At 54.2% G+C, this 12,865-nt stretch overlaps 1 protein-coding gene across 14 annotated transcripts in view; it reads left to right on the top strand.

Moving 5' to 3' along the window:
* Window positions 1–11,605, top strand: part of DTNB (dystrobrevin beta) — a 236,291-nt gene extending 224,686 nt beyond the window's left edge. For 6 of the 14 annotated variants that reach the window (XM_059132459.1, XM_059132466.1, XM_059132453.1 and 3 more), the window contains 5 exons: window positions 1,608–1,767; window positions 2,463–2,552; window positions 3,724–3,860; window positions 9,145–9,179; window positions 11,301–11,605. In XM_059132459.1, the coding sequence (XP_058988442.1) occupies window positions 1,608–1,767; window positions 2,463–2,552; window positions 3,724–3,848 (375 nt within the window). In that variant the 3' untranslated portion in view covers window positions 3,849–3,860; window positions 9,145–9,179; window positions 11,301–11,605. Of the gene's footprint in view, window positions 1–1,607; window positions 1,768–2,462; window positions 2,553–3,019; window positions 3,437–3,723; window positions 3,861–5,793; window positions 5,848–9,144; window positions 9,180–11,300 lie in introns of those variants that run through there. The other 8 variants (XM_059132463.1, XM_059132457.1, XM_059132464.1 and 5 more) reach the window with 5 other exon arrangements.
* The last annotated feature ends 1,260 nt before the right edge of the window (window positions 11,606–12,865 follow it).

Consider the following 12,865-nt stretch of genomic DNA (forward strand, 5'->3'; position numbering starts at 1 on the left):
TTTCTTCTAAGAGTTTTTATGGGTTAGTTCCTATATTTGGTATGTCCCTTTTGAGTTAGTTTTGGTATATAATGTGAGGTAAGTGTCAAAGTTCCTGTCATTTGTATCATGGGAAGATCTCAGAAAGTATATTAAGTGATGAAAACAAATTACAAAATGATATGCACGGTATGATACCATTCATGAAAATTTAAAAGCATGAATATCATATATTATTTGTAGTTATATATGTACACACAGGTTAAAAAAAAACTCACCCCAAAATATTTGATAATCATTGCCTCCAGTGAGAGGAGGGACTGGGATTGGACAGGACTGGTGGTCAAAAGGGTCTTCACACTTATCTGCAATATTTTTAGGTTGACCTTGACAAAATATGAGCAATTATCAATGGGGGTGCTTTATTAGACTTTTTAATCTTCCTATATATTTTAAATTTCTCAAAATATACATACATGTACTCCTGCAAATCAAAGTTAAGAGTCATGGAGAACAAATCATTTCTGGTGAGTGCAGCGCCCACACTGGCTGAAGCATTGAGGTAAGGCTTTGTGCAGATAAGCTGTCAGCACACTTGGGGCAGATACTGTTGTGTGGGGAGTTTCTGAGCTAGAACCCCAAAAGATAAAGCTCTTTGTTTAACTCATTTAACTCATTTGCACACTTTGGCTTATGTTTTCCCAGTTTCATTTCCACAGAAAATCCACTGTACACCACACCCAGTTTCCCTTGCTCTGAACGGCAGCAGGGCCCAAATCTCAGGGTGCTCCCTTTAACTAGAATCTTCCAGTGTTATCCCATGACTCTAAGCTTTCTCCAAAACTGTAAGAGCCTTCACAAGGAAAGTTCACTTTCCACTAAATATGTGTCCCTTCTCCCTTAGTCCTCATGGAATGCTCTGAAAGGCTTCACTGTGCGTTTGATAAGTGCAGTGACCCGGCCCCTGGGATGCACCCTGTGGCCAAGCTCCTGACACATTCTTGGGCACATGGTTGCAGCAGTCTGGGGGCTACAGGGGTTCAGAGTGCACGTCATTACCTGTGGAGGAGATGGAGTTATTCCCACATCTCCATGAGCTGTGTTGCTTGACACAAAGCTCTTACTCTTTTCATTGTGTTTTTCTTCTATAAAATGGGTACCAAAATGTACGCCCTTTCTATTCACAAGTTGTTGTGAGGGTCAAATGAGATAATGTACATAAGTGTGTTTGCAAAAAAAAAAGAAAAGGAAGATGTTTGTGTATCATTTCTCAACTGCATGGCCCAACCCCGCTCAGATCCTGGACCTGCTACTGTGCTCAGTGTACCTGCAAGTCACCCCTCCCACCCCCGCGCTAGCCTCTACTTTCCCTCCCACTTTTAGTCCAGTCTGATGGTATTCTGTCTCCTTCTCCCTCCCCACCTTCCTTTCTTTTTTTCCTTTTCTTCCTCTCCGCAGTCCTGGAGGCAGCCTGACTCCGTCCTTTCAAAGGTGATCCTGCAGGGCACTGCCCCCACTGAACTGCCGCTGTGTCACTGGGCTTAGACTGATTGAGAGAAAGGCCTTTCCCCTTCCTCACAGAGGGAAGCTGCCTGAGATAACATGTTGCATCTCTCTGATTCTCCCAGGCTCAGGCCACAGGGTCACCGCACACGTCGCCCACGCACGGAGGCGGCCGCCCGATGCCCATGCCGGTGCGCTCCACGTCTGCCGGCTCCACCCCCACGCACTGCCCGCAGGACCCACTGAGCGGAGTCGGGGGAGACCTGCAGGAGGCCTTTGCCCAAGGTGAGCTTTGGGGGCAGGATACAGTGGAGAGCTAGAGGGGTCTGGCAGCACCAACAAGATCCCCACCGAGATTGTTCCAGTCTCTTTTCTTTTGCGTGGGTAACTTGCAGTGATCAGACTTTCACATACGGTGTAGAGTCAGGTGCTGGTCCCTCGTCATCAGACGGGCTGCTGTCCCGGCGGCGGGTGCTGCAGGCTCTGTGTTTGTGAAGACCAGGCCTCCGTGGCTTCCGTGCCTTCCCCCCCCACCCCGGGTTTTGGGGACGTGACTTGTCCTTTGGGTTTTGCCGCCTGCTCTGGAGGAATCGGATGGAACAGTTCCCGAAGTCGTGCTTTGCCTGGAAATCTGGAGAGCGAGTAAAAGGAGATAGAGTGGGACTGCCCACAGGACCATGCGGCCACCCGTGTGACCAGTCCGGCGGCCGCCGTGTCACGGAGGCGGGGAGGCCGCGGCGGCTGAGCGAGCGTCCTCTGGGCGGAGACGGAACTGGCTCGTGGAGCCCCGCAGAGTCCAGTCCTGCCTCGGGCCCCCCCAGCCCACTCTCCCAGCGCTGTCGGTTCTGGAAGCCAAGTCTCCGGGCTGCGGCCGGGAAGCGCGCAGCCCACAGGGTCCCGCTGTTCAGGGAGAGAAGAGGGAGGAGGACGAGGCCTCGGGGGCCTCACGCGGCCCCGCCGTCTGCTCTGACTGCCCTCAGGTACGAGGAGAAACCTCCGCAATGACCTGCTGGTGGCCGCGGACTCCATCACCAACACCATGTCGTCCCTGGTGAAGGAGCTCCACTCAGGTGAAGCCCAGAGCTCCCGCCCGGCCTCCCGCGCCCCCTCGCGTCCCCGCGCCCTCCTCACTTGCACCCGCGTGCTCGAACGTTCGCCGGCAGCCGCTCCGCTTGCGCTCACCGCTGGGTCTTTCCGCCTTCCAGGAGCGCCCCGACGCCTCCCGCGGACCGCGCCTGCCCCGCTCGCGGTCACGCACACGCTCACGGTCTGTTTCTCTGCAGGCTCCGCCCTGTAGCACGAGCGCGGCCCAGCCCCCCCACACCCCCCCCCCACGACCTTCGACCCGCGACCCCCACTCCGCGCGCCGGCCACAGCCGCTCTTTCCCCAGTGCTGCTCGCAGCCTCACGCGGAAGCTTCCCTGGATGACCGGACCGAATCGGCCACAAAAGCTTCTGGACGTTCTCCAGCTGCCTTTCTGCTCTCTCCCATTTGACTTGATCTTGAAACCCTCTTCTCTCCTTTGTCGGTGACTAGGCTCTGGTCTCACTGAAGCTGTCACTTGCGTCTGTCGCTCTTCGCCCTCTGTTCGGTGGTCCGTGCGGCTCCTTCCTCGCCCCTCCCGCGCTTAGCTCTTCCAGTGACTGTCCGGAGACCCTCACCGTATTTTTCCCTTTATGTAAAACCCAGGAAAAAGAGAAATCATAAAAGGCAGTTCTCCTATCGTCATATTGTCAAGAATCCCCATGACTCCCTTAGCTTTGTAATTGCCAGATGTTTACTAATTTGTTTACAGTGGTCAGATTCCCATGTTCCCTATTAGACAGACAGGTTCCCTCCCTGAGTATACCCATGGCCCTCTGTTATTTCTTTTCAGCTAATATAGTGCCTTTAAATACCTTGGAGTCGCTTAACAAGGCTATTAAATAAAAATGTAAAGCAGGTTTTCCATGGGCTGTTCAAACACAACCACTGAAATCATCAGTCCCCGCTCTGAGGGCGGGGAAGCCTCGGGTATGTCCTCAGACCTTTGAAGGAGGAAGCATATACCTATGGCTGGCCCGTGGTTCCCCCTCACACCTGCTGATTTCCACTTAGAAGAGAGTAAGTGCATGGCCTGGGTTGGTTTTTCCAAGGCAGTTAAGATAAGATGCTGGTTCTCCCTTGCAGGGAGTGTGAAGGGGATGCTGTCTCTGTTCTGGTACCATTTCTCAATCCTTTTTTTTTTTTTTTTTTTTTAGATTTATTTATTTGGCAGAGAGGGACAGCAAGAGAAGGAACACAAGCAGGGGGAGAGGGAGAAGCAGACTTCCTGCCGAGCAGGAAGCCTGGTACAGGGCTCCATCCCAGGAGTCTGGGATCATGACCTGAGCGGAAGGTAGATACTCAATGACTAAGCCACCCAGGCGCCCCTTCCATTTCTCAGTCCTTGTCAGAAGCACCACCCTCCCCACAAACACACAAGTAGAAGAGGTGACTGCCTTCGAGATGACTTCACAGGTGATTAGAAAGTCCCTTCCATAATATAGTTTCCCACAGGTGCCAGAAATCCAACTTTTAGAAGGAATTTCAGGCTGTGGAAGTTAATCACACTGTGCCTCCCGAACACTTACTAGATTTGGCCAAGATCAGTAGCTCATGAACCCATCACACTAGGAGGAGAGATAACTGGACACCATCAAACACACAGCACCCACAAAAATGTAAAAGGTTATAGGCAGTCTCTCGTGGCAGGAAAGGATCGTTTTAACACAGTTCTGTGATGTTTTCAGAAAGTACCTTAGAGATCACGTTGTCAAGTCCTCTTTGGAAAGACAGTGAGTGATTATCAGAAAACCAATTGCCTGAAGTTGTGCATCTTGAAGGGGCAAAGGCCAGTCCTAGAACTCAGGTGCAGAGGACACACAGCTGTGCTCTCGCTGCCACAGTGCCCTTCTGCCCACACAGGACCGGAGGTCAGGTTCGCAGCCCCACGAGGGCCCCTTTCACTGACGCTCTGCTCTCTCAAGCCCTGAAGTCCACAGGTAGGTGTGGACTCAGTCTGCACGTGACACTGTACCCGCACAAACTGCAGAGCTAGATGCCCCTCACGTGTGAGGCTGCCAGTTTCTGGGTGACTGGAAGGGGCCCGCCCAGCGCCCACACATGTTTACTCTCACTGTTGGGGGTTTGTGTTAGGATGAGGTGAGATACTCAGATTGTCTTTAAATATTTTCCGTACCATGTGCACATACTATTTATAACCAAAGCTTCTCCTCCTTATCTTTTTAAAACGATTTTCATAAGTAATAGAATCTTAGGGTTGGAAAAGATCCGAGAAGTCATTTAATCAGCTAGCTGCCCAATATAAAAGTCCTCGGAATATTTCCAGCGAGCTCACTCAGGACCCGCTCTCATCACCGTGAAGTTCTTCCTTATCAGGGAGCCAAGCTTTGCCTTTCTGTAAGCAGTTTGTCCTCGTCCTATCGGCTGACGCTATGCAGAGTAAGTTGAGGCCCTCCCGTTGCTGTTGATTTAGGCTTTCCAGTATTTGATGACAGGAAGCATGGCTGTCCCCAAGCCATCTCCTCTTACAGGTGACTGTTTGCTGTTCCTTCAGCCATTCTTAATGTGACGTGCTTTTCACTTCATCATTTTCTTGCCCACGTTAGGATGTGACCAAGAGCATCAAGGCCCCAATTCAAAATGAGTTCCCAGAGCTGAGCATACTTCTTGCTATGACGGGGGACCAGCTCCCTGTGGAGCACAGTGACCTGTGACCTCCCTGAGCAAGGGCCCTGGGAAAGCAACCTGAGAGGGCATTAGCTCTTTCCATACAGCCACTTTGCTGTCCAGTCACTCTAAGTTTGTTGTCAGCTAAAACTTCTGGTTTTGGGTTATCTTCTCTTAACAGAAGCTGGTGTTAAACTACTTACTCCTGACTAATGTACTCTGACAGTTGCTTTCTTGAACCGGGATGCAACATGTTAGGTGTATCCCTAGTAGGTGTGGTCACCTTCGGGAAAGCAGGCATGGAGAAAAGGCAGAGACCCCCACCCCAGTCACCAGGGAAGCCAGCCACAGAGCCCGCAGCAGGACGGGTGACCTCTCAGCCTGCCCTGCCCCGGGGGCTCGGAGCTCGTGGGTGAAGAGCGCCAGCATGTGCGCCGCGCACGGGGCAGGCCAGGTGCATGTCTGCACCCTTGGAGGCCTGTGACCCCGAGCCTTGAGCTAGGGCTTCTTCCCAAGCCTGCTAAGTCATTCCCTTCACCCTCCTCCTATGCTTGTGCTGTGCTGAAGGGTCACTGGCCGCCTTGTACTTGTTTTCACAGCAGAGGAAGGTGCAGAGGAAGAAAAAGAGAAGCAGCAGAATGGGAAGGACAGAGGTAAAGGCAGCTCGCAGGACCCCTAGCTGGAGTGGGCGGCAGAGCTACATCGCTCCTGAGGGAACGCTCCCCCCTTCTGTTTCTGCTTTTCTTCCTGCTGCCCGTTTCCCCAAAGCTTCCAGGCCCCCACAGGGCCTTCGGCCTGCTTTTCCCAACTGACCATCAAGGAGGTGGTGGCTGGCGTCAGGCGATCCACAAAAGCCTCCTGATTCCTAACACTATGATGGAGGGTTTGGACATAGGAAGTAGATACCAGGAAAGCACACGACATGACCCTTTGCCTCCAGGAGTTTATAATATAGTTAGGGAGGCAAGACAGAGATATGCAAAATAAATAGGAGATAAAATGAAGTGGCAGGAAAAGTTAATCATCAAACTCTGAGTGTGTGATTACAAACAGGAGAAGGGTTTCTGAAAAGGAAGAGATTATTGTGGGCAGAATAGCTAAATGGTTTTGTGACCTCAACGGAAGAATTAAAAGCAATAAAGAAAGGTATCAGTAGAGAAGAGTAATGCCTTCCTAGTTTTATTGTGCATAAAACGTGCTTAATAACTTGTTATGTACAAAGAGCTGTGCTAAATGATGTCCGTGTATTATCTAATTAATACTTAACAACCCTCGGAGATACATAATGATGTCCCGATTTTACAAGTGAGAAAATAGGCTCTTTGAACTGGGTCTTTCTGACGCCACACTACGTACTCTTCATCTTCATGTGTCTGTGATATGCTGAACACAGAACGTTTGAGAGCTAGCTCTTGTATCTGTCCAGTATTAATGTCTGTTTCTGGACTCCTCCAAAATGTAAGCTCCACACGGTGGAGATTTTGGTCTCTCTTGTTCAGGATGTATCCCCAGTGCCCAGAATGGTGCCTGGCACAAAGCACAGGGTATCATCAGATGAACAAATACAGGGAAAGAAGCCAGGTGATGTGCTGGAGTGCTTTGTCCTGGAGAGAGTGGGAGCCGCCAGAGGAGGCTGGGCTGGGGAAGGTGTGCCCACTCCCCCCGCCCCGGCTGGATGCTCTGCTCTGAGCTCACTCCTTCGGTCTGAATTCATCGCCCATGAGGAAAGATTCGAGACAGGTCTCTGGGTGTTACAGGAACCTGCACAGGAGTAGGGGGCAGAGCCAGGATTCTGCCCGGGCGGCTGATGCCAGCGCCCATGCTTTCTTCTGAGAGGCAGGTAGACTAGGCAGGTCAGGAAAGTCGTAAGGAAGGGTGGGAAGAAGTTGAGTGGGAGCTGCAAGCCAAGCAGCTGTGACGGGAAAGGAGAACACGTGGGGATGAGGGTCTGTAGCACCGCTGCCCGCGGGGGCTGTCGTGGGTAAGAGAGCCGAGCCCCATCAGGACTCGGAGCCTGGAGGAGGAGCCTGGGAGGGGAGGAGAGACCTAGTCCAGGTGCCGTGGTTGTCTAGTGAGTCAGAGCGAGGCCTGCGAGGCCGTGGACAGTAACTGCGAGGGATTGAGGAGAATGACCATTTGGCATGGCCACCAAAACGTCAGAAGTGAGGTGCTCCTCTCCATGCTGGAGATATGTAGCAGGGCTACAGGGCGTGGTAGAGAGGACCGACTTTCGGGGCTGCGAGTGGACCAGGAAGAAGGCAGGAGGGTTGTTGTGCAAGAGGCAAAGAGGGGAGGAGATGCACGGGGCTAAGTTTACACTCCATCAGCTTGTGCTCCGGTCACGCACGCGCATACACGCACGACCCAGCCAGATCCTGGCGTTCATGTGGAATGTTCTCGGCTGAAGACGTAACAGCTGCTGCGTTGGCCTCTCTTCGTTTCACCCTTCTTTCCCCGTAGCTTTTCCCATAGCTTCCTCTCAGCCTCCCTACATTCTTTGCAGCACATGAAGATCGGGCATGGCTTCCCTCACCTGACGCCTCCTGGTCTCAGGGGCCTCTGTCTGCATCCGTGTTCCCTGCCAGCATTCTTTCCCTCCTGCTCTCCGTGTCTCTCCGTCTCTCTCTTCCAGTGCATAAATGAGCATTTCTGTCTGTCCCTGTGAGACCTGTGAGAGCCCCTGAGTTTCTGTTTCTGTGGCTTTAGGTGCTGTCCGGAGGGAGTGTTAAGAGTCGGGGTGAGACATGGGTAGGGTTTTAAACAAATGTTTGACTCTCGGCATTGTACAGGTCCCAGGATATGTTTTTGTAGCTGTACCATAGTGGGTATGTGGGTAGGGGTAAACCCAAGTGTTTTTATGAATGGACCTTCTGATCGTCAGCTGTGGTCTGGGCATTTGCTCTTACTGTAGACCAATATGGCGGCAACTGGTGTCCAAGGCATCGGAGAACAGTAACTACCAGCCATAGAGAGAGCGGTGGTTTGCTGCTTCGGGGTTGAAATCATGCTGACCTCACATCAACACAACCTGCTCAGCACCCTGTCAGGCAGACATAGTCTGCTCAGTGCAGAAACCATAAGAACCAAATGGGCACTTTCGAAGAATTCGTGACCGAGCTGGACTTCCTGACCACATTTACCCTTGCCTCAGCCCCCTCTTTGCCCTCCCCTGGATCTCTGTCTGGCTGCATCCTGGGGAAAGTTTCTGCTCCCCTGGGGTGCCCCTCTGACTTTGCCGCCCCTCACTGCACACCTGGAGTGCCGAGTACTTGTATCCAAGACTACATAGATGAAACAGACTAACATATTACTGCAGAGCCCAAAATTCATCTCAGCCCCTCCAGAGCCTCATCTTATGCTCCTCTGCCCTTCAGAATTGCCTCTCCAGAACCTGCCACCCACGGTGTTGGGAGCTGTAAATCCAGCTTGCATGCTCTGAGAGTGCTGGTGCCTATCTGGTAGTCTGACGGCAGTGGCCCTGTGTGACTCCTCAGGCATTTGAGGGTGCGGGCAGTGTTCAGGATTTCAGGGTGAGCGGGAGTGGTTTAGTATTCCCAAGCAGATATACCTGCAGGCAGGAGATACTGCCCATATCAAAATTTAATTCCTTCCCACCTTCGTCACTTTCAGAACCAAGGGATGGGCTATGCCCCCCGATATAACCGCTCCCCAGACTTAGGGTGGCTTCATGTCCATGTTAGTACTATTGTTCTCCTTCTCCCAAGAGATGGCCCCCACGCCTGTTTTATATTCGCAGCAGCTGCTGGCTGTGGGTAGCGTGACTCTCCCTGCACTTTGCCATACCTGCTAGGGAAAAGTCAGCATCCGGGGCAGCGAGGGGAGAGGCGAGTCCAAAAGCCCTTGGATCTGTGCAGTCCCCTGGGAGAAGACACGGGCTGGTGAGGGGACCCCAGGTGTGACTTCGTGTTGTTTGTGTCCGTGCTGTACAGGTTAGCAGAGTTGCTGAGCCAGAGAGGAAGCGCAGGTGAGTACCATGTTCTTTTCTCTCGTCACGGTCCCTCTCCCTTTGCAACTTATGCTTTCGGCCCCTCCTTGCCCTGGTCACACCGTCCAAGCCAGAGCCACCCTAAAGGGTGAAGATTCAAGTTAAGTTTTCCCTTTAAAGAGCCCAGCTGCACCTTTCCCCTTGGCTGCAGCCCCGCCATCAGACCCTCTTGGCCTCCTTCCCAGGCTCTAACCCATTTTGCGCTCCACTGGGCCTGGCCTGGGCCTCAGGCATGACTTGGTGGTGCCCGGGGCTAGATGTAGCTGGCGGACCAAGACCTGCTGGCTGAAACAGGCCGTGGGACCTCTGCCACCTTGCTCCTGATGGCCCACGGCCACTGTCCTTTCTCTCCACGGGTCCAAACCACTGCCAGCACCCTGGGGGTCCGACACTCAGAGCTGTGAGCTGCCACTTACCTGACCGCAGACTGAATTTCCATCCTGCAGGATCCCCCTCCCTCCATAACGACCCCCCCAGTCCCTCCCTGCAGTGCTGGCCAACCTGCACCCTCCATCCTAAAACGATTAATGCAAGCACAGACTCCCCAGGGGGCAGTGCTCGTTGCTTTAGGGAGTCATCTTTCACATCTTTTTTTTTTTTTTTTTTTAAAGATTTTATTTATTTATTTGACAGAGAGAAATCACAAGTAGATGGAGAGGCAGGCAGAGAGAGAGAGGGAAGCAGGCTCCCCGCTGAGCAGAGAGCCCGATGTGGGACTCGATCCCAGGACCCTGAGATCATGACCTGAGCCGAAGGCAGTGGCTTAACCCACTGAGCCACCCAGGCGCCCCATCTTTCACATCTTTCCATCTAAGGACCTTAACTCTTCTTTCCCCCCAGTTCTGAGATATTGTGGCTTTGGGGCCTGCTCACTAGAAAGAAGGGATGAAAATAATTGGACAACCAAATCTGTTCAGGGGAAGAGTTCTTTCGAGGATGTCCTTGGTTTGGCCGTGAGACGTCTTTTTGTTAATCTTGCCTTCCCTCCCGTCTTATACTTCTGTGTGAGTCAGGCCACCTTCCCCATTACAGATCTTGGAGGCCAAAGAGCCAGGGCAGCAGCCCCACAATTCCGAAAAAGGAACTTTCCCCGGGCCCTTCCGAGGAGTCCCACCCTGGAGTCCCTCCCAGCCTTTTCCTGATCGCTGCCCCGCACCCCCCAACCCGCCGTGGGCACCAGGCCCTAGAGGGGTTCTATTCTGCTCCCGCGGTGGGGCCTGCTGCCTCTGAGCCCACACTGACTCAGGGATTGTGCGAGCTAGGAGGGGAAGCACACAAGCTGCAGAAATTCTCCCGCTGCCCTGGAAAGCCCAGGGCCTCCGGGGCTTGGGCAGGGCTCTACCTAATCTCACTGCACAGTCAGGCAAGGCCCTTCCCAACAGCAGGCCTGGGCTGCCCCAGCCAAGGAGAGAGTCAGGAGCTGACTTGCCCCTCAGGAGCCTGCCAGAGCCCCTCTCCCTGAGGCACAGAGGAACTGGGGATAAGTAAAAGGCACATCCAAGCCATCTGGCCCACCCTCTCCACACAGATGAGGAAAGGCAGGCCTTCGGCCTGGGAGCTTGGGGCCAAGAAGTAGACGCAGAGCAGCATCCCCTGATGCTGTCCCTCTGACCCTGTCAGGAGTTACGAGAAACTCGCTGGTAGTAGAATCAGATGAAAAGCGTCAAAACCCAGGAGGCAGTTTCCCAGACCCTTAGGTTCTGCTCTCCTCCCACCGGAGGCTAAGGCCGTCTTCCCTTCCACCCAGTGTTCACAGGCACCTCTCCAAGCTCGGTGCCTTCCTCAGTCACGATCCTTCTTCCCCAGAAAGCACTACCTTTCAAACCTTGTCCTTTGAACCCAATTCTTGTTTCCTGGAAACATTTCCTGACCCCTTGACCTCGGCAACGACTGCAAAAACTCCAGGTACCCCAGAAAAGAGAATACCTCTTTCCCTAATCAGGGGCATGAGTGTTATCAGTTCTTTGAAATCTCCGGAGCTGAAAGGTAAGCATCCCAACAGCCCCACCGCAGGACATTGTCTTGTCCCCAGCAGATGTTCGCATTGGCTCTCAGGCCCTCCGTGGTGCCCATGAGTAACAGCGCGTCTGTCCTGCACAGGGGGCATGCGGCAAGCTGGCGTTGACGCGAGGAAGGCGAGGCCCTCCCCCAGAGGCACATTCCTGTCCATCCTCGGGCTGCACACCTGGACCAGGCTTGCAGGCTGCCAGACCTCACCGCCTGGCAGGGAGAAGGGAGCCCGGAGCCTGTGGGAAGTGGGAGGGGCCGCCCGCTGCCCGTGGGCCTCCCCCGTGCACAGCCCTGCATGAACCGGCATCTTCATCACTCCGCTCGGGCCCGGGCTCATCTCTGCAGCAGGAACTTTCCGGGAGGTCGAAAAGAGAAAAGAAACAGCACGAATCTCCTGTGTGTGTGACCTGGTGGCGTTCTTGCCGGCACGTGGGGTGCTCCCCGGGGTGGGGGGCCCAAGTTTCCTTCCTACCTTTGACCTTTAAAAACCGACAGATTTTCTCCCCTGTATCGTGCAAAGACAGCTTCAGGCCTTGCTCAGTTTTACAGACATTCACACCCTGGCCACAGCGCTAAAAATAGCCTCCTTCCTTTCTCTCGCACTGGTGAGGCTTCCGCCCGCTCCGGGTGATGCCGCTGCTCTGCAGCCTCGGCGGGCGGCGGGAAGGGGGAGCAGAGAGCCCCGAGCAGACAGAGAGCCCCGGACGCTTCCTCCCCCGGCAGCGGCAGCCGGTCGGTTCTCCGCCGCACAGCCCGCGGCCGGCCGGGCGGGGCGCGCTGACCCGTGACCGCCAGAGGGAGCGCTGAACCCCCGGGCGCCTTGCTCGCGCCGCCTCTCCCCTGCGCAGGCTTCCATTCTGCTCCGGCGCACATGATAATCAATCCCAATTCCCGGTGATTTTCATTTATTTTTTTTTTTCTGCTCCCTGGGCTCCAGGATGTTATTTTTAGTAGGAGAACTGCTATAAATATTTATAAAGGGCAGTGACTGGAATGAAGTGAGAGGCCCCACAGCTGGCTCTCTCGTCGCCCCCCACCCCTCGGCAACACACACGCGTCGGCAGACCCCTGCCCGCTGCGCGGAGGCCGGTGCAGAGCCGCTGGGCTCAGGCCGTAGCCACCCACGGAGAGGGTCACATGGAAACCTCGTGAGCCGGCAGTCCGGGGAACCCGGGGGTGGGGGCAACTGCGTCCTTCTCTCTCCCAGGCCCTGCCGCTTCCCTTTCTCCCACCCCTGAGAGAAGGCTTGTGTGAGGGAGGGCTGTGCCCCGCGAGGCCCCGCGCCTCCATGTCGTGCATGCTGGGTGTGAGGGGCAGGTGCAGCGCGGATCACTCCAGCTGTGTGAGAGCGAAAAGGAAGTGGGAGGCGGAGGAGAAGCCCCCGTGCCTGTGCAGGGCTCGCCTCCCACAGCAGCTCCTGGGCACAACTTAGGCCCAACTGTGACCAGCAGGGAGCAGAGGCCCTCAAGAGCCAGCAGGGGCTCTGCTAAAATAAAAGCACCCGTGCAAAGGTTCTCCCACACACTGAGGAAACGGAGACCCAGCCTTGCCCGGAGGGCCAGAGGGGACCAGAATGAAAGTGACCATATGGAAAGTTCTGGGGGACACTCTGTTCCAACCAACGGTGAGGTTAGGTATGGGAGGGCTGCAACAAG

This window comes from Mustela lutreola, chromosome 9, assembly GCF_030435805.1.
Source record: "Mustela lutreola isolate mMusLut2 chromosome 9, mMusLut2.pri, whole genome shotgun sequence".
Classification (NCBI taxonomy): Eukaryota; Metazoa; Chordata; class Mammalia; order Carnivora; family Mustelidae; genus Mustela; species Mustela lutreola.